General features: G+C 49.9%; 1 protein-coding gene across 1 annotated transcript in view; it reads right to left on the minus strand.

The window, feature by feature from the left end:
- The window catches only part of CAPN8 (calpain 8), a 70,705-nt gene that overhangs the window by 17,137 nt on the left and 31,940 nt on the right, over window positions 1-21,628 (minus strand). Inside the window, exons 3-11 of the mRNA XM_061160123.1 lie at window positions 16,878-16,996; window positions 16,223-16,356; window positions 15,003-15,171; window positions 13,917-14,000; window positions 12,210-12,295; window positions 9,780-9,854; window positions 8,893-9,053; window positions 5,691-5,866; window positions 1,492-1,503 (exon numbers count right to left, since the gene is read on the minus strand). Of these exons, the coding sequence (XP_061016106.1) occupies window positions 1,492-1,503; window positions 5,691-5,866; window positions 8,893-9,053; window positions 9,780-9,854; window positions 12,210-12,295; window positions 13,917-14,000; window positions 15,003-15,171; window positions 16,223-16,356; window positions 16,878-16,996 (1,016 nt within the window). The remainder of the gene's footprint in view (window positions 1-1,491; window positions 1,504-5,690; window positions 5,867-8,892; window positions 9,054-9,779; window positions 9,855-12,209; window positions 12,296-13,916; window positions 14,001-15,002; window positions 15,172-16,222; window positions 16,357-16,877; window positions 16,997-21,628) is intronic.

Raw genomic sequence — 21,628 nt, forward strand, 5'->3', positions numbered from 1 at the left:
GTGTTGGGAAAAAGGCAGATCGAGTTCTAGTAAGAACCGAGGGCTGGGACAGATTACAGAAGCCTCATTCACGAGGCCAGAGTGAGAAGTGGAGAACACGGAGGCAGGAGCTGGCGCCCCTCTGATTTACTGGAGACCCCACACAGACATGGGCACCAGGCCCCAGCTATTGCATCTCCCCATGGCCTGGCCCAGCCCCCAGTGTGTGGCCCAGGCCCAGCACGAGCAGCCCTGGGGGACTCGGAAACGCAAGTTCTTGAGCCCCACGCCAGACCTACAGACTCAGAGACTCTGGGGGCGGGGGGCAGCAGGCTAACGCTTTCACGAACCCCCATGGGCTTCTGAGCAGTGGTTTGGAACCACTGACCAAAGACCCCCCAGCACTTGGGGATCACGGGACCCATGGAGACACACAGAGGGCACGGGGAAACTCTGCAGGTAGAGGCTCCGCCGGGCGTGCAGAGGGGCCTCTCCCAGGAACCGGCCATTTCCGATGGGAATCACCATCCATCAGACTTAACACAAGTCTGCATTTAATGACTTTTGAGTAGTGACAAGGGCTTGCCTTGAATCATCCATACCCCCTTTCTGTTACCGCCATAACCAATAATATGCATTTGGGAGTCAACAGGCAGGGTATATCAGTGGTCAGCACCTTTGGAACAAGGCATGGGCAGGAGCCTGTGAACTTGGGTTTCATTGGCACATGCTACCAGGTGGCCAAGGTTGAGAACCCGTGGGTAGGGGTAAGCAAAGCAGGGCAAACATACCTCTACATACCCAGAATAACAGACTCTGGCTGAGGGAACTCCAGACAGAAGTGGTTCCTAACCTCAGCTGCATGTTGGAATCACCGCAGAGGTTCTGCTACAAGTTCTCGGGGCATGAGATGTCTAAGAATTCCCTGGTGTCCCCAGCATGCAGTCGAGGGGAGGCCTGCCAGGTTGGGATGAGCTGGGGCCTGACTGGGTACCAGCTGCGTGGACAAGGCATTCTTATAAGTGTGCCCCGCCAGCCCTTGCCCATGAGGCCACTGGCATTGCTGACTGAGGTCTGAGGCAGCACTAGGAAACCCCAGAGGTAAGTAAGACCTCGATGATGTTTCTCTCAAACCCAGCTGTAAATCACTGAGGAGCACGGGAATAGCCAGGAGCCAAAAAGATAAAATTGGTGCTTCCTTTTCTTGTCAGACATGAGGGCATTTATTCCTGGTAGCTGGATAAATAGGAGCCTGAGTGAGCTACAGTCATCTTGTTTGGATCAGAGCGCCAGGCACACGGGGGCAACGGTTACCACTGTGCCCTTCTTGGCGGGTGGGTCCCAAGTGTCTTTACCAGGTCTCAAGGTTACCAGCTCACCAGATCCTGTAGAGTTGGTTTGTAGGAGAGCCAGCTTCCATCAGAGGAAGCTGATGTTGCCAGGTGCCCGTCCGTAGAGGCTGCCCAGCTGTTCCTTACCAAAGAGGGGACATCTCCGTTAGCGTGAACATACCTCTTTGGGTATCTACAGGAAAGGAGAAAAGAGCAGGTCACCTGAGGGTGCCTCGCCCCTCCCCTTGTGCCTTTTCGTCCCTCCCCACATTTAGCGCAGACTGTGCGGTCCTGGGCCCCTGGGAGGAAGCCTGAGCTAAAGTGAGAGCCTCATCAGCATTTCCGAACCTGGAAAGTCATTGGTGAATAGCAAGACCATCTGTAGACTACTGAGCACTAGAAATCTGAAAGAAAGGGAAACAAAGAGTTCTACTTCATTTTCTTGTTGTATCATCTACCAGGATCCTAAATGTTTTAAGAGGAATAGCCTTGGGGTTTACATGAGAACTAACATCTTAAAGGCCTACAGACCTGGCCTCCAGATCAAGGGCTTGTCCAGAAGAGGGTTTGCTCAAGTCAAGACATAATTTAATCACCATTCACTACAGGGATTGGTCCAGGAAGAGGCACATGACCCAAGTTGAGTCCATCAGAGACTTCTCTATGATTTTTGAATGGGAACTAAGGGAAGAGGGCTCTTCTTTTATGTGGGTGACATTAGGGAGATTGTGCAGAAAGCTAAACCGGGAGGATGGCACTGACACCAGAGGGCAGATGTGGAAAGAAAGGGTTCTGAGAGCAGGCAAGTCCCCTGTCCCAAGCATTCCTATCGTTCTCTGGGTTTGCTTACATGAGCTGGTAGAGTCCTTTTCGCTAGTCTACATGCATGCTTAATCACTCAGCCATGTACAACTCTTTGTGACCACATAGACTGTAGCCCACTAGGCTCCTCTGTCCATGGGGATTCTCCAGGCAAGAATACTGGAGGGGGTTGCCATGCCCGCCTCCAGGAAATCTTCCCAACCCAGGGATTGAACCCAGCTCGCCCGAATTGCAGGTGGATTCTTTACCATCTGAGCCACCAGGGAAGTCCAAGAATACTGGAGTGGGTAACCTATCCCTCCGCCAGGGGATCTTCCCAACCCAGGGATCAAACCCAGGTCTCCCACATTGCAGGAGGTTTCTTAATCAGCTGAGCCACCAGGGAAGCCCCTAGTCTAGTTGGGTCTATTATTTGCAACTGGAAACAGTGACGCCCACAGGAGATCTAGGATGCAGAGTGGAGGCCCCACATGCCCAGATAGAGAGAGGGTTCAACCCCCACCTTTGCCCCTGCCACACAGGCTGTTTAGATCAGAAGAGCAGGAAGGGCACTGTTTGTGGCTTAGGTCTGTGGGCAACTGCCAATACCGAAGGAAAAAAGGAAATTTGGATCAGCTGGCATCCTCACTCTGGAGCCCCCATTTATAACTGGCAGCAGAGGTAGAAAAGTCTGGGGCCACTGTCACTCCTCTGACTTTGCGTCTAAAGCTGAGATCTGCCATGCAGAGGCCCTGGCTGTCTGGGAGAGCAGAGATTCCTCAGGGGACTGCCTCCTGCTACCTGTCTAACCGCCTTCACTCTCCTCAGCAGGGACTCCCTCAACCACCTTGGTGGTCTTTCCATTTAACCCGCCCACCACCTCCAGTAATATGCTCTGAACCCACAGCCAAGAGTCCCTGGACAGGAACTGAGCCATTCAGCCAGCCAGGCAGCAACCAGGCAGGAGACAAGGCCAGCCTCGCCCAGTGATGGATGGAAAGGGACAGTCACCTTTGAAATGTAGGATCCTGAATGCAAATGACAGGCCTGCCTGGCAGGAGCCTGTTGTCACCATGGAAGATAAGAGGGGAGAAAATCGAGGCCAGACAAGCAGGGCTTTTTAGCCTTAAGGGCTTTCTGGCTGCTCCTCAATCAGTGTCAAGTTTCCAACCTCAAGCCAGACTCCAGTTTACAGACAGTTAAAGCCAGAAAGGGGTGGAAGGGGGGAGAGGGGGGCGGTGCTTCCCAGGTGGCGCTAGCAGTAAAGAACCCACCTGCCAATGCAGGAGACATAAGAGACACGGCTTCGATCCCTGGGTCGGGAAGATCACCTGGAGAAGGAAATGGCAGCCCACTCCAGTCTTCTTGCCTGGAGAATCCCATGGACAGAGGAACTTGGTGGGCTACAGTCCATGGGGTCGCAAAGAGTTGGACACAACTCAGCGGCTAATACTTTCAAAGCCAGAGGAGGCAGTTCCAAGGGTCAGAGAACAGTACCCGCTACAACCCCTGCACTCCCTCTGTCTAACACCAGACCCTTTGAACAAGCCCAGTCACTGTCTCCACCCTCGGACACTGCCTCCACCCTCAGACATCCCTAAAGCACTGCACATGCCCTCATCTTAACCCTAAAGTTTGTGTTCACAGATGTCATGCTCTAGATTAGAAGCCTCTGGCTATAAGAAGGTCCATGGATCACATACATGGGGTTACTTTAAAAGCAGCTATAAACTGATGTCTGAAAAACTGACATGCTGTATATATTATTTATGAGAGCAAATGCCATGCCCACAAAGCTATTTCCGTGTGTTAGCTCATGTTCCAAAGAAAGAAAGTTTTTCTGATCCTGTTATAGAAGGTAGAGCCTGTGGATGAAAGCTGGTGGCCACAGTCCCTATTGCAGCCCACCCTTCGGCCATACCTGCCTACTGCTCTCTCCAAAACTGTCACTTTCTCTCCTGCTGTCAAGGAGCACATGCCATCCCCTATGGCTGGAAAGTTCTCCCTCATTCATCTTTGAAATCCAGCTCATTTTTTGATGCCCTGATCAAAGTCTTCTCCACGAAGCGATCCCTCTCGGAGGAGACCTCAGGCCACAGTGCTGACCCTCATCATAGCAGATCTGACTGCCCTGCAGTGAGTGATGTATGTGCATATTTTTCCCCTTGAGATTGTGAGCACCTTGAGGGCAATAACCTTGTGCCATTCCTCTGTATCTCAGCTTTCAGCAAGGCACCTGGCAGACACACACTAAAGATGGGTTGAATTGATATGCATAGGGTAAATACTTTCTATATAAAGAATATGCCTGTAATGTGGGAAACCTGGGTTGGATCCCTGGGTCAGGAAGATCCCCTGGAGAAGGGAATGGCAACCCACTCCAGTATTCTTGCCTGGAGAATTCCATAGACAGAGGAGCCTGGTAGGCTACAGTCCATGGGATCACACAGAGTCGGACATGACCGAGTGACTAACACTTTCTATAAAAAAAGAATCTGGTTGGGTGCCACTTACATTCTAGGTGGAGGTGGAAGGGCTAAGCTGGAATAGAATTGGAGCTTATTTAGTTGAAATTCTTTTCTCCAGTCATCAAACAGCAATTATTTTTCAATTCCCTATTCCTCCAACACAAAATACACACACATACATACACCCTAAACTCTAAAGCCCTAAGTTCCTAAATAAGAGAAAGAAAGGGGCTGGAAGTTGTATGAGCTTAATAGTCACAATTTTCCTTACTGGTTTCTAATTATAATACTTCTTTTTCATACAGTAATTTATACTGAGGTGTTGGACCTCCAGCCAGCTCTTGGTCCTTCTGATTAGAATTGTATTTTTCCCAAGAAATTCATTTTTAACAAAATTCTATAAAAACAACCACCATGAATCCCTCCAGAATTCATTATAGAAAGTCTTTGCCTGTATTAAAAAGTGGATTCCAATTTGATCCTGGTTAGGCTTATCAAGACGCAGAGGTCTTGCTCGAAGATATCTGTGAGGCTGTGAAATCTATATAGAGGTGGGTACCAGGGCAAACTGGGGTATTAAGCCAGGCACTAAAGCCTGGGCCAAGAGCCAGCTATGACCTTCAGTCCAGAGATACCAGAACTGAAAATGTCCTGTGGCTCCTTTTACCCCAGCCTGGTGTATCCCAACAAGTGTCTTGGGGTTGCCCCGAGAGGAGGGTGTCTGTCTTTGGCTCCCATAACCAGCTTCCCTTTTCCTACCCTGTGATGTCCTCAAACTCCTGTGTCACCTTCTTGGCTCCCATCCCTTGAGAAGCCTACACCTGGAAAGAGTCTAATAAGTGTGTTTACACTGAACAGGCAATGACAGGGAAAAGTTTAATGAATTACACATCTCGATGTTAATAATAGGGATTTAAACCAAAGGAATGAATCTCTAATTGTGAGATTTGGGCCTCAGTAAGGCCACTGAGAGAAGCATTTTAGGGGAGCAAGGAGAACACTTGATTAGGAACAGCCAAACAAAAAGAAAGATGCACTTCAATCGCTGGCCAAAATATTCCGACCAAAGACGTCAGGTGTGCCATGATGACTGACCCCAGCTCCAGAGTACCTTGTAGACAGCATAGCCGATGCTGAGCATGCCCTGTCCCATCCTCTTCTGTCGCCGGCGATTCTTCTGCATCAGCCCCAGCAGTACCGTGCAGCAGGGTTCACCGACGCTCTCCTCCTGGTGATCATCCACCTTGTCCAAATGGATTTTGAACTGGGGATTGGTCCAGTAAGTGGCTGGAAGTCACCCAGGAGACGGTGGTTCCCCACAAGGTAGGTGAGGTGATCAGGAAGAACAGAATGAAAAGGAGGAACTGTGATCATCCCCAGAAAGCATAACTCTGGCCAAACTGTGCCAGGTAAGCAGGCCTCAACAAGATTGCTTTCCAAGGTAGTCGGCATTTCCTCCTATCTCCCTACCGTGCCCACATACCAGCACACACACACCCCCAGCATGTGCAAACTTTGCACTTGTCCATTTCATCAACCAGGGGCCCTGATATGCTTGACTGGGATATTCAAGCTCCTGAGGTCCCAGGGCTACACGAGGACCCTCTGGGGAGGGCCAAGTCTTCCTGGGGAAATGGTTAACATCTCCTTGTTCCCAGCTCCCGGCCTGTGAAGATGAACCCAACCCCTGGAGGAAGGAGGTGTCTGGGGAACAAGCAGGTCTCTGGCTCAGATGAGAACAAAAGTCCAGTGAAGGCTAGGAACCTAGGGGGCCTCTCCTGACAGGCTAAAAGGTGACCACTCTTGCCCCCAGGAAGCCCCATCTGATGGGCCCCTGCTTCAGATCACAGCCTGAAACAGCCTGATTATAGATCGATCCTCTGTCCAGAGGCCCAGGGGCCCCTCTAGATGACTCAGCATTGCAGCCAGTGATGAGACACATTCCCCTCAAGTACGGTGGAGAAGGAAATGGCAACCCACTCCAATGTTCTTGCCGGGGAAATCCCAAGGATGGAGGATCCCAGTGGGCTATAGTTCCTGGGGTCACAAAGAGTTGGACATGACTGAGTAACTAGCACCTCAAGTCACTTCAGTAGTCTCCAACTCTTTGTGGCCCTGTGGACCATAGCCCACCAAGCTCCTCTGTCCATTGCATTCTCCAGGCAAGAATACCGAAGAGGGTTGCCATGCTATCCTCTGGGAGATCTTCCTGACCCAGAGAGCGAACCTAAGTGCCTTTTGTCTCCTGCATTGGCAGGCGGGCTCTTTACCACTAGCACCACCTGGGAAGCCTAATTGGTGATTAAGAAGCATGTCTGCCACACCACCTGTGGATATTTTAAAAGACTGCTTCATTTCAAATATAACCTTAAAAAAAAATCTCTCCAAATAGCAACTGTACAGGCTAAGGCACAGAGAAGGCAAACGGGTCACCCAGGGGCAGACAACAATTCTACGACAGACTCAAGTGGTAGAACATAATTGAGGAAGATGGGCTTGATGGGCCATCTCCATGCCAGGGCCTCAACAATGTCAATAATGATGTGCCTGGGGGCGGGCGGGGAGGTGGGGGGTGGAGTAGTAGGGGAAGAAGGGATCCTTTAAATGAGTTCCAACGTGATGAAATAACAAGGCTTTCACAAATGACCAACAGCCACTGGTTATTATATTTTCTTAACAATAAAATTACAATCCCACCTTCCCAGAATCTCCACTTTCATTTTTTTTTTTAGGACACAAATGTGTAGATTTTAAAGCCAAATATCTGCCGACTCCAGAGGAGCCAGAGACAATTCTGTAATCTTCTGTTACTTACATCATTACCAAAGGGCAGGAACCATCCATCTCTTCTCGACAGCTAGCTGGCGGCACAGATGGGGTCGCGATTTCGTGCATACAGATACCTTAGGCACCTCCTACAGTGCCAAGCTCCCAAAATGATCCATGCAAATTTCCAACACATTTTCTAAGAGCTTGCTAATGGTGAGCATATTTTAATTTCTCCCAAATGCAACATTACTGCAATCCCTACATATTTTTGTTTACCCCTTAACGGAGCTCAAAGAAGAGAATGGGTCATAAAAATAATACATCCCATTTGTATAACACTACACCATTTACAAAGCACTTCCAAAAGCTGGTATTATCCCTCCACTTTGATGATTGGGAAATTGAAGCTTAGAACAGGGAAATGACCCTCCCAGGGTCCCAGAACCGTTAAACTGAGCATCTGAGCAACTGTGGCATGAAAGGAACTCCCTCCTCCCTCTCTGCTCAGCGTTCATCTCGGCCATCAGAAATGGGAGCTTAGGTTGGAGGGGGACAAAGAACCAGCGACCCAGTCAAGCCCCAGGATTCCACCCACGTGGGGTTTTGTTCTAATGCTGCTTCTACACCCTGAGCACAGGCCTGCACTGAGCTGTCGTGAGAACGAGGCCCAGCGCCTACACATCTAAGTCCGTCAACAAGGTCAACATCAAACTAGGAGAGGGAGCATGCAGCCTGGGGAGGGGGGAAGTGGAGAGGGTGGGTTTTGCTTTCTTTCATTTCTCCTGAGAGATGTGGGGCTGTTTTTCGGAGTTTCTTCCTCTGCTGCTGCCTCAGGTGATTCGACCTAGGAGGAGCCTGTATGTGTAGACATTAGTGATCTCCTGCCAACAGGAAGGCTTCCACCTTTAATAGGATGAGGGCCCAGGTTAGCACAGCAGCAGCGGTTTGCACCAGACTATCCCCACCAGGGAGGGTGCTCCGATGACTCCCAGGGGGAGCAGACAGTGGCCATTCCCACGCCCTGCGTGTGACCACCCCTGATGAGGCTGTCAGGCCCTGCCACCTCCAACTTAGGTGCAAACAAAGCAGAACAGCCACTCGGATGCAGTCTACCAACACAGTGATGCTGCACCTGTCCCAGGGCGCAGGGGGCCAGGTGCCAGCCAGCTGGGCCGGGGGGAGATGGAGGAAGCCCCAGAGAAGAACAAGAGACCTTGGTGCAGAGTCAAGTCACGGTTAGTACAAAGAACAGCCTTTGAAGGCAAGGGGCAGGTGGGTGGAGCAGAAAGTCTGAACACGCAGAGATGCTAAAGAATGACGTTACCTGAGATCGAGCTGCAGGTAAGGGGCTGCAGAGTCACCACCCACCCCTGCAGCCTTGGCCTCCAAGCCCCAGAAAGAGGCTGGGCCACCAAGAGGTGTCAGGAGCCAGAGGACAGAGCGCAAAGGCATTGTCCCAAGATTAACGGATAAGGATGCCCAGCCCAGGGAGGACAAAACAGAAGACAGGTGGACGCAGCGTCACCCTCCTCCCCCCACCTCACCTGGGTAGTTCTGGCAGCCGCCAGCTGTGGAGCCCCGAGTCCAGCACCCATTGAACAGCACCAGGTTCCATTTGTGCACCTCCTCGCTACTCAGTGAGTCCAGGGACAGGTTGCAGATCTCCAGCCGAGAGAACTGCCTCAAGAAATCCGAAAAAGACATCCTGGGGGCAAAGGGATCGGTGAGCTCTCAGTCAAGAGAGCTGGGCTGGAAAGGTGGTGGAAGATGTGGCCCAGTGGGCACAGGACAGACCAGACGTCGTGGGCTAACTTTCCTACACCCCACTGTACAAATACGCAGCAATCATTGGACAAATGCCCCACTATTTCTTTTTAAATGACTTATAATTCACCAGTCAAACAATGATATTTTAACAGCAGTGAAAAAAGTGTACAGTATAGGCAAATTCCTCACTATTGCTTGCATTTCTGTTCTTAAAAAGCTCGCCTCTTACATCCAACAAACCAGCAAAGAGATTGAACCGTAAACTGCAGAGACCCTGGGAGGTAAAACGAACCAAGTCACCACCTCGAGGTGACTGGTTAACGCTGATTGGTGTCCAGCCTAGAGATGGTCCCTAAGCCACCTAGTCTAACCATGTCCTTATTATCTTCCTTAGGGAGTGAAGGAAGTTGTTGTATTTTGATGCTAATCTAAACCTTGGACTTTGAAAAGATACAGAAACTGAGAAAGTCAGGCTAATAGCTAATCCATTTTGAGGCCCAGATACCTTGGTTTCTACCTTTTACTGGAGTAAAAGGGGAAGAAGAAAAGAGCCCCCTGGCCGGCAACCACATTGAATTCCTGGAACACCTAGAGAGAACTGCCCATGTGCAAACCAGGAAGGAATCCACAACTAAGAGGACAGCGTTCCGGCAGACGCTCTCACCAAAACTCTCCATCCTCGGCTTTCTTGTCCAGCTGTTCTTTCTGCCTGGGGTCTATGTAATTCCACTCCGGTGCACTGGGAAAGAAAGAATAAAATTGTTGTTGTTTTAAGGAAGCAGAGGTGATGGTTCTTGAAGAGTTTGCTGCAGAGCAAGCTACTTGCTGCAGCTCAGCTTCCCACCCTCCCCACCTCACCACCAACCCCAGATATGGGGAATACCAAAATGACTGGGGGCAGGGGGAGGGTATGAGATGGTAGGGGGTGCCATCTGGGGAAGGGACAGGACTCCACAGGCACTAGCAGGGTGACCCCAGACATGCAGCAGGAGGAACAATGGGCCATGGCTTTCCTCTAATTTCACTCTCCAGGCAAGTTCTACATTCATGCCTGATTCAACCCCCCAGGCCCTGGATCACAGGCCTGGGCAAGTCCAGGGGAAGAGCTGTGAGAATGGCCAGCAGAGAAAGGCCACCTCCTCCTCTTCTCAGTTGGTGAGACATCCTTCTGGCTTATCTGTCTGAGGTGAAGATACCATGAGAAGGCCTAAGCATCTTGGACACATAAACATGGTCCCCTTCCTGAGCCCGCAGATGCCAATCACTCCCAATTTTGTGCCAGTTTCCCTGGAGTAATGGCACCCTGCAAGGCTTCCTGCTGGCAGCCTTTCCGTGGCAATACCCACATACTTTGTTCAAATGCCATCTCCAGCTACCTGACCTTTAAGAAGTGAGGTTTCCCTGAAATATGTATGCAGTGTCTAAATAACTAAGCAGCATCAAGATCCATCTTTTAAAAAAAAAAAATCCCTTCTCTGAATGCTTTCGGCAAAACATGGAGACCTCCCCTTGGCCGCATGAACACCAGGACTAAGCCCAGCCTCTCCCTCCAGGGGGGCTCTCAGGTCCCCAAAGGATCAAGCAGGGGAACTCCCAGGGCCTCTGTAATTCATGGAAACAGTCATTGAATCAGAACCAAAACTCTGAATGTGCTTGTCATAAACAAAGATTAGGAGACAAGTTGGAGAATTTGAGATCTGACCTAAATATCCCAGTTAGTTTCTTGAAACTAACTGGAAAAAAAATTTTTTAACTTAAAGACATTGGGCTGAGGCTAGGGGGGTCTCACAGAGCTGCAGCACCCTCCCCCACAACATCCATATAGAAACACCCCAGGCTGCGTCTCCAGATGGTGGTGCCCGCCAGTCATCACCTCGAACCCCTGGACCTGTCCCAGCCTGTTAGAGGCTGAGCAGCATCAGGGAAAGGAGATAAAGCCCCATAAGCCCTGTAAACAGCTTGGGAAACAGCTGCAGCTTAAAATGGCCAAAACTCGGGGTTTCTATTTCATTCAACCATGACATGCTTTTGGGGCAGTCGGTAGAACTAAGGTTTTGGGTTTTGCTCCATCACAGGCAGTGGAATGAAAAGTCTTTAATATAGGAGGCCATCTGTGGCCTTGGGGACGTGTGTTTCTTCATGACACAAACCTGAAGGGAAGGACTGCAGTTATGAGCAGTAATGATGTGTGATTAGTTCATAAAAGTAATAAAGTTCCCTTCCAAAGCCCTGGTGGCATCATGCAGTATGGACAGCACATGGGGTACATATGAGGCTTAAGGATGTGTTTTGGGCGGGGCGGGGGGGGTGTTTTTATGACCATTCCCATTTCTGGCGGCTCTTCATCCATGACACTGGTGAGTTCTCCATCCTCCCCTAGCGGCGCCAACCTGCCTCCCCCGTGCCAGCAGTGCTAACTAGGGTGGAAACCAGACCATGCTCTCTCCAGCCTCCCGTACTACGGTGGCACTGATTCCAGAACACGGCTGTCCCAGGACACCACGGGAGGCCTCTCTCTGGGTTCAGGCACCATCTCGGAGAGGCCTGGGTCCCTCCAGTCATTAATGACTTTGTCAGGAGAGATCAGTACCTGCCAGAAATGAGCTCTCAGCAAGCGGGCACCCCTCCCGTTCATCCTCCTGCCTGCGGCAGCCAGTGACTCCTCTAAAATTCAGTTCCTCTTTCTAAGCGCGTTTCTTCCTCATGCTGAGGGGTTTGGCCTTTGTCAGAGTAACCAGACTTTGCGAAGTGGAAAGAATTCGATCAAGAGTGATGGGTCTCACCTTTGGATGACCGCCGTGGTACACAGAAAACAAGCAAACCCTCAGGCGCGAAGCAAAATTCCACTGAGCTGCCAAACTTGCAAATGCCAGAGCAGAGCAAGGAATCAAAGACTACTGCTGAGTGGGTTTTGTTTGGTTTTTCCCCACCTGGAACCATCTAACATTCTTTTCTGAACAGGCTGTGTGATCTGCGGATAGGAAGCACCAGGAGCGCACTGCCCCAGGGGTCTCAGAATCACTGCGTGTGTTTTGCCCGATGCCTTCCCCGCAAAGGGAGGTGGGCACGGGCAGGGAGGCAGGGGAGAACCTACTTGTCGCTCCAGGCCCCCTTCCACTCCACTTCGCCCCACGGGTTCCGGAGTCTGATCAGCCTCTCTGGACAGCCCTGGAAATCCACCTGCAAGGGCCACACACAAAGGCAAGTGAATCTCCGCACCCAGCCCTGCTGCCCTGCGTTCGTGTCTGCACCTGAGCGGACTTGCATTCAATTCCTCAAAGGCCTCTAAACATGTCTTCTTTTCACACATTTTTTCAGGCCTTAGCTCTGTTTTTCCATAATCTGGTTGAATAGATAGTGAGTCTAGCATAAAAAAACAAGCATCTGTTGGCTTTAACTTGGCTTAAAATTTTATAGTTGACTGACTCAGTTCTTAATATATGAGACCTATTGATAATACATGCCCTCCAACAAATACTAAGAGCAGAGCAATTAGCATTTCATGAGCTGGTGCTATGACCTGGGCGTCAAGCTGGGCCTTTCAGATGCATTATCACCACATTTAAACTTCACAACCATCCTATAAGCTGGGTGCTGTTATTATCTTCATTTTAATCTCCCTCAAAACTCTGAGACACACAGAGAGTGGATATATGTACATGGATAACTGATTCACTTTGCCACACACCTGAAGCTAACACAGCATTGTAAATAAAATATACTCCAATAAAAATTTAAAAAAAAAAAACCTCTGAGACCTAGACAGAGGGGTTAAATTATCCAAGATTACCTAGTTAGTAAGTAATAGGTGGAGGACAGGCACCCAGGCAGCCTGTCTGAAAGCCCATACATTCATCCACCTTCCCCTACTCTCTGTGGAACCCCATTTGTGTATTTGCTCACATACACAAACACGATGAACTGTTCAGTCTTCAGTATCTGACCTTCCTTTGTATCCTCCGTCATGCCCTCAACCCAGTGTCTACACATACATGCTGAATTCACGTTTGGGAATTGACTTCATTAAGGAGTGTATTTGTGAAACACAACACAAATACACACAGTGAACATTAATGCCTTTTTAATAAATAACAAAAACTAAGACACCATTGCATTTCCCTTTTTGCCTTAGCCCTCAGGAAACCCAAAGCAAAATTAATTTCTCCACTGGAACACTGTCTTTAGCCTGGACTGTCTTCTGTATTTTGCCTTTGTTGTATGGTTTTATTGAGTCTGTGCTGTTCATTGCAAACCAGTACACATCCTTTTTGGAAGCAGGCAGACTATAGTAAATAAAAATAATGAAAGCTTAGCCGTGCTTTCTCCTTGGGTTGGAGAGTAAGGAATATCTGCGTTCCTCTCACTATCACACCCCACCTTGAAAGCTGGGGCAGGTATTACTGCCTTTTTTGCCTTGAGGATCCTATAGGTTTCCAGTGCTTTATCTGTACAAACATACTTCTTAGAAAGAGTATGGATCTAACTGACAGTTTCTACAACTTTCCTCTAAAACTTTCTGTCCCATCCTGGCCACATCTCAGAGGAGAGCCTGCATTTAGTTAGAGCCCATAAAGCTGTGGCTCAGAGAGGTTACGTAAGCCATCTCCGAGTAGCTAAGAGGAAGAAGGAGCCTTGTAATGAGCAGGAGGGTGTCAGGGGGTCTGTGCAACCAGAGAGGCTGCACCCCAGCAGGGCCGGGAAGCACTACATGGTGATCCCCTCTCTTTCTCTCTAGGATGCCAGGGATTTACGGTTATACCATCATGCATTACCCTACCCTTCCATCCCTGCCCAACTTTACCTCTTCGACTCCAGTGACAGAGTATGCGTGACCCTTAACCAGCTTCTGGCTGGTGATGGCTTCCGTTTCGGCGGCACTGGAGACCTGAGTTGAGAATAAAGAAGTCCACTCAGAGTGGCTGACCCTGACCTTCTTGGGGCCAGTCCTACAAGGCTTTCTAAGCACATGCTACACAGCCAGGGGGGTCCCAGTGCAGGGCTGGGAACATATACAGGCAGAGCAATTAACCCCAGGTAAACAGAGCTCTCTCCATCCACTCCTCTTTGATCAGGCCTGCCTGCCAGTCCTGGAAAATGACTTACCAGCCTTTAAAATGACATAGAAAGCTGGGAAGTCATTTATTCCCCATGAGGGATACCACGACTGCCTGCAAAAGACTAACCATAACAACCCCTCTGGACTGGTCCCTGTTCACCAGTGGGGGTCCCCAGAGTCCCTCCTCAATAGTCCCGCACCTTCCCCAGGGTCCACATCACTTCTCTACCAAAAAAAAACACACATATCCTGCTGGGGTTTTTATAGAGAGGAGAAAGGGAGATTGTTCCTGCCTAGTCATTCATCTGTGTGAGACCACGGTATGGAGAGAAAGAGCAGGTGGAGGGACTGGTGGCCCCCAGGCTCTGGTCTCCAGGCTACCTTGGAGCTGCATACCGCCAACCCCCAGACAGGGCATCACCCCTGGGTCAAAACCTCTTCCCGTGTCTTCAGTGAGCTCCAAGCCCCCATCATATATTGTTGATCACTGTGTTTCCAAAATCCCAAGATTACTTAGCCAAACGGGGGTGGCAAAGGCAGGGCCCAGGATCGAGGGATCAAGGCTGCATTCTTAGGGCAATTCCTGCAGAACTAAAGGGGCTTGACACTTAGGGCTTCTAACATTTCTGAGTTTATGAGCCCAAACTCTGGTTCCTATCCATTAATTAGGTCTTGCCATCAGCTCCCACCTGCTAGGGACCAATACATCATGGGACTTACTCGATAAGCCCCAGACTCTGGCCCAAAGCCTTCCCAGCCTCGAGCCCCCGACCTGGTCCCTTCCCTACCACATGCAGGGAGGAGAAGCAAAGAGAAGCCACCCCAGCTCACGTCAATGGAGCAGGCCAGCAGAGACCCCGAGCGGAGGGCCTTCCGGATGATCTGGAACAGATTGGCCGGTGGCTTCTTCAGGTTATAAAACTCAGAGATGCCACCTGTGAAATCCTCAAACCCCTCCACCGTGGACCCTCCAGTGAGAGCCTCATAAGAACCGTTGAGCCTGTTGGACAAGAAAGAACACAGGTATCATCCACAGCCGTTAGCAAGGGGAGCACGTGGGATGGGGCAGGGGCGCTGTGAGGACGTGGTGCACCCTGGAGGGCGCAGGGGGGGTCTTCGTCAGTTCTGTCTGCGGGCCAGGGATTTAGGCACAGTTTCAGAAGGCCAGTTCAGCACTCTGCCAGGAACCAATCTCAGAACACCTCTCACGAAGCCAAGCGCTCTTTCAAAAAGCAAAGTGCAGGACTTCCCTGGTGGGGTCCAGTGGTTGAATCTGCCTGCCAATGCAGGGGACACGGGTTTACAGGACACTTCTGAAACCTGTATGCCTACAGCCCATGCTCCACAGCAAGAGAAGCCACCCTAATGAGAAGCCCAAGCATTGCAGATAGATGGCCTTTACTCGCTGCAACTAGAGAAAGCTTGAGCACAGCAACGAAGACCCAGCACGGCCAAAAATTAATACGTAAAAATAAAAAGCAATGTGTAATCACACCAGAGCTGACCTTGACATCTTGGGTTTTGGGGGAGTTGAGGGCATGGGTAAGGATGAAGGGGACCCTCCCTCAAGGCTGAGAGGCCTCCTTTGGGGCTTGCTTTGGGAATAGGGCTGGGAAGGAACAGGGGTTGCAGAAAAAGGGGACCAATCAATAAAATGAATTAAAAGAACCCCAAAGAAGACTTTGAAAATTGAATGCCAGTGAGAATAAGAATGACTCCCAAACAAAAGGTAGAGATTTTGGTGAGTCTGATATCTAAGCATATTTGCTTTATTCTTCTTCTTCATCACTCTTTAAAAAACTCACATTGACCGAAGAACTGACCCGGAGGCTTTAAGAGGACAAAACCAACGTCCCAATTCACACATTCATGTGGGACAGAGCTGAGCTTTGAATTCCTAGCCCAAATTTTTGTTTCTCTGTTATTGGGGATACTGTACATGGCAGGGTCTGGGTGCTGGGAAAGACTTGGTCAGGGTACCCCAGTCAGGGGGGAGGGAGCAAGCTCCCCCAGTTCTGTGCGGTCTCCCAGCTCCTACCTGCCCCACTTACTTGGCATAGGCCTTCTCCAGCAGCGCGCTCCAGAATTCACTGCCTTCTTCGGAATGCAGGAAGAGCAGCTTTCCATCCTTGGTGGGGAGCCTGTCGTCCACGACCACCTCCACCCACTCTCCATATTGCCAGAACTGGGGGAGGGAAATACAGCATCCGCTTACAGGGACGAGCCGACAGGCAGAGTCGGCGTCCTCAGGGGACCTCGGAAGGAGCCTCTGAGCTGGTCAATGCTCCAGCCTTTAATGAACTGGATCTGTCATTTAAGAGCAGGATCTGTCTTACTTGACCATGTCCACAGGAGATGCCAGTGAAAGCGGGAAACAAGTTCAGAGGCTGAATTTGTGAATGAGGGGAACTGTACCATGCTGTGGCAGCAGTGGGTGACTCGAGCCCACATCTCCTGACCCTCACTCACTCCAAGTGCTTTCCTCAAGGCCACGTGGCCTGGAGGAGACGGGAGGGGACAGGCATGTGGGTGATTGGATGAATGCGTCAAAGCAAGGGTTCTCAAACTCAAGCACGCATCAGAAGGCCCTGGAGGGACTGTTAGAACCTAGGTTCCTACTGGGCCCCAAATCCAGACCTCCGATTCTTGGCGTGGGTCCCCACACTCTGGAAAGTAGGGTCAAGGGCCGGGAGCTAGGCGGCATACCTGAAAATGAAATATTCCCGCGTAGTTCTCCTGGAAGCTCTGGTCCCTGGGGACCACACGATGCAGCAGCTCTCGGTTCAAGGTGAGGGAGGCAATGGCCGCCAGAAGCCAGCAGTCACCTGTGCCGGGTCAAGGGGGACACACACTGGTCAGGCCAGGCCTGCAGGCTCTCTGCTTTCTCTGATTCACTGGCCCGTATAGTCTAGAGTCATGTGACTCCCTTCTAGGTCAGAGAATCGGACTCTCTTCCTCAGTGTGTGAAGGTCCCGCAGCCTCCTTGGAAGTTCTTAGCTCTTCCCTCACCACCTCCCCCACACACACACACGCTGACCATTCCACGTGTCTGAAGCATTCAAGAGTGAACTAGAAAACAGAAAAGCAGCAGCAAAAATCAGCCTCTTTGATTCCTTAATAGCAACGTTAAGAAAACATCTGGGGTACTTCCCTGGTGGTCCGGTGGTTAAGAATCTGCCTTGCAATACAGGGGATGCGAGTTTGATCCCTGGTCAGGGAACTAAGACCCCAAATGCGTCGGAGCAACTCGGCCCACGCGCCGCCACCACTAAGCTCACGTGCCACAAGTAGAGAGTCCACGCGCTGCCACGAAAAATCCATGCGATGCAATGAAAATCCCGCATGATCCCACACGCTGCAACCAAGACCCGATATAGCCAAATAAACAAATATTAAAAAGAGAAGACATTTGGTTGGGGGAGACACTGAAGTGATGTGGTGAGCGCAGGGGTGTGTGTGTATGTGTGCATGTTCCTTGCTCCTTGGCATTGGGTTAACAGAGTTGCCTCTTCATGTCTGTTGGAGGACTGCCCTTTTACGTTTCAGAGCTCACCATGACAGGCTTGATCTCGCATTGCTTATAAAACTCCTGAGATAATAATTAGCATGAAATTATCATACTTTTACGCACAACAAATAAAAATTAAGAGAGGTTAAAAATGATTGGGCTCAGCGCTGGTCACTTTGGAGATCCAAGTAAATGCAAGAGAAAACAGAAAAATGCTTTCTGTACAAGTCGGGACCCCCCACCAGGCCCAAGCCCCTGAGCGCTGCCTCCATGGAAGGCATCTTAATCTCCCATGGTGTTGACTCCAGAGGTGAAGCACCGGCCCCAGACACCCCTTACTGACTTTAGCATCCTGTGGTGGATCTAGCATCCTGGAATTGATGTAAACTTGTGTCACATCCATCTACCTGCTTATTCTACACCAGTCTCTGAGATCTCAATGTCCCACATGTGCTGCTTGTTGCATGAAGGAGTAGCCCATCCTACCAGTCCAGCAGCTGCCTCCTCCCAGTTTCAGTCCAGAGTCCTACTTATAGGAGTCTAGGGTTTGGTGACAAGTTTGTCCCATTCCAATCCCACTGAAATGGCTTCCGAACCCAGCCTGTGTGTCACCTTGTCCACAGAAACAAAATCTGAATGTCTTCAGGGTATCTTCAGAGGAAGTCCCTTCAACCTTTCAGAGTCCCTCTGAGGACCTTGTCCAACTCTCCATTTTCTTTCAATGCTGTGGCCCAGGTTGCATACATAGTCCAAGATGAACACACCAAGGTTCTCTCAGATGCAGGCTACCTGAGCAGGCAGTAAGTGAATAGTGGTCCAGAAGCCCACCTCCGAGCATCCATCACCTGCTCAGAACAGCTCCATCACCAGGTCATCCTAGAAAGCCCTTTGGTCTATCTGCCCTCATCTCTCAACAGAGAGGTTCCTGATTTGGTCCCATAGTAATTCCTCTCCCTCTCCCTTTACCCAACCAGGCTCATGCATTTTCTCTCTCTCCCTCTCTCACACACAGTTACTTTTTGAAGAGCTTTTCTGACCCAGAAGACAGCCTACTCCTTGCCTCCCACTCTCACTGACAAATGCCCTCCTCCCTAAGGCAGTGGGGCCTCCAGGTGGGACCAGACCCAGTAGCTGGAGGAGATAAAAACTGGTACAGCAGGCATGGGACTGCGGCTTCTCATTAAAGAAGACTCGAGGGGGCCAGTACCTCGTTCAAAGACAACTTCCAAAGAGTAGATAAAATAACATATTCCCTTCTCTCACTCCAGCCTTCTTCCTGTTAACACATGTGACTATCTCATTCCTCTGCTCAGAAATCTTCGACGTCCTCCACTGCTCAAGAACAAGATAAAAACTAACGGAGCACCAAGACCCTTGACAACATGCGCCCTTCCTACTTCCCCTGCCTGCCTCCCACCGTCCTCCCACCCTGAGTCCAGTCTCCAGATGCACTCGGATCTGCACACACCATGCCCTGGTCTTTCCCAGCGCACGTTTTCACTCATCCATCCCCTGGGCTTGCAGACTCCTTGCTGTAACACCATCCCCTTTCTCCTCCTCCTTGAAGCCTCCTCTGATGCTTCTCATCCTCCAGACGCAGGTTACCTCTTTTTCTTTGTGTTTCCCAAAGACCTCGTGTATATGAAGTTGACCAAAAAGTTCATTCAGATTTTTCTGTATGCTGTTAAGGAAAAACCTGAACCAACTTTTTGGCCAATCCAGTACTTCTCGGTACACAAGCTCTTCCCTATCCAATTCCTGACCCACCTCGATGCCCCATGTGCTCCATCCCGAGCCCCCAGCACCTTTCTGGGCCACCTGAATGAGACTGTCTTCCCCACCCCCTCCCCCGCCCAGTCCTCTGCAATCCCTTCCTGCTGAACAGGCACATGGATCCCTTCATCTTGGAATCCCCAACAGGTAGCCAACACATAGCAGGGACTCAATGAATGTTTAATGAATAAAAATAAATGTTTGCAGAGAAAGACAAGTATCATATGATTTCACTTACATGCAGAATCTAAAATATGATACACATGAGCTTATATACAAAGCAGAAACAGACTCATAGACATGGTAAATAAACTAATGGTTACCAAAGGGGGGTGGGGAAGGATAAATTAGACTTTGGGGATTAGCAGATACAAACTACAAAATAAAACAGATAAACCACAAGGTCCCACCATAGCACAGGGAGCTATATTCAATATCTTGTAATAAACCATAGTAGAAAAGAATATGAGAAAGAATTTATATATGTATAACCAAATAACTTTGCTATATACAAAATTTGTAAATCAACTATAACTTAAAAAATTTTAAAGACTTTTTAAAAATTTGTAAATATGTGAAGGAAGTGCTAGTGGTAAAGAACCCACCTGCCAATGCAGGAGACATAAGAGATGCAGATTCAGTCCCTGGGTAGGGGAAGAGCCCCTGGAGAAGGAAATGGCAACCCACTCCAGTATTCTTGCCTGGAGAATCCCAGGGACAGAGGAGTCCACAGGATCACAAAGAGTCAGACATGACTGAAGCGACTTAGCACGCACACACGTGACCAAATGAATCGATGATTCACATTTTTGTTCTTGTGCAAATTCCCAACAGCACCTCACATGTTTGCACCTGAACATCCCTGGTGTGTGGAGAGGTGGAGCCCAAGGAGGACATGCCCTGAACGTGACAAGAGTCAGCTCCACCAGTATCGGGGCCTCAGGCTCTAGAGCCCGAGGGCAGAGGGAGACAAGGGCAGACCACCGCAGGGGTGCAGGCCTCTGGGAGTGGGCAGTGACCGGTCCTCAGCCCTCCCTGAGGCAGAAGGCCTCTCACAGAGATCCGAACACACCTCCCTTCACGAGTTGCCGCCTTGGTTCTCTTCTGATACCAATGCTCTTGCTGCCAGACAGGCTGCTTCCAACAGCCCACCTAGAGAATTCCTTAGACGTTACAATTCACCGCAAGGACACAAAGTGTCCCTCCGCTGCTGACATCAAAGGGGCTGCCCAGCTGGAGGGGAGTTTAATTTGTTCTTAATTTGCCTCATTCCTGACATTTCCCCGAGCCAGCACAGAGCTGCGAGGAGATGTGGTGGGTCCCAGGGCTCTGGGATGCCTGCCAGGGGCTCCGCAAGGTGTCGATGCACAGTCATCACAGAGATGCTTTCTCTAAGGCACAGATCCAAATGAGCGTGTTCCTCTTCCGAGAACCCTCTTGGGAGGATGGACGTTTATGCTGTCACTCAGAACATTTCAGAGACGTGTTTGGGGATCTGCCTGGACACCTGCACATAGACATTGAATTCTCCTCCGTGGACACACAGCTTGATCTTTGAGCACAATGTTAACATCCAAAAGCAACCGAGTGGCTTTTGGATCTAAGTTTAGTGGTGAATAAGATGGACAGAAAAAACTGGGAAAGAATCTTGATGGTCAAGGCCCTCCTCCCCAACCACCCTCCAACGAGGGCAGGTCCCAGTTATAGAGTCGCCGACCAGAGCTAGAGAATGGCTCCTGCATCCCTGTCCTCGTGGGAAGTCTGGGACCATCCGACCTTTGTTCTTCCCACTCCTTCTTCAGGTTAGATACTGAATGGGTTTAATATTTATTAAAACAATAAGATGACTTATTTTCTACTCCACTCAAACTTCCCACTCATTGCATGAGCAGGCTTCAGGGTTCTAGTAAACAGCAGGGAGATCCCACTCATTATTTGCCCTGCTTTGTGAAAAACATGTTTTAAGCCACTCAGGAAATAATAATCCTGAGTCAGGCTTTGTTAAAAACAAACACATGAAAAACTCCAAATTCAAAAATTCCATTTACATGTTACCATCAAAGCCTGATGATCTAAACACGCAGTATTAGAATAAGCCCTAGGTATCAAGAACTGGGGCTATAACCCAAGAGAATTTTTCAAGCATCAAGGGAAGAAGTGGAGATGCTTCTGGGCT

Source organism: Dama dama, chromosome 14, assembly GCF_033118175.1.
Source record: "Dama dama isolate Ldn47 chromosome 14, ASM3311817v1, whole genome shotgun sequence".
Classification (NCBI taxonomy): Eukaryota; Metazoa; Chordata; class Mammalia; order Artiodactyla; family Cervidae; genus Dama; species Dama dama.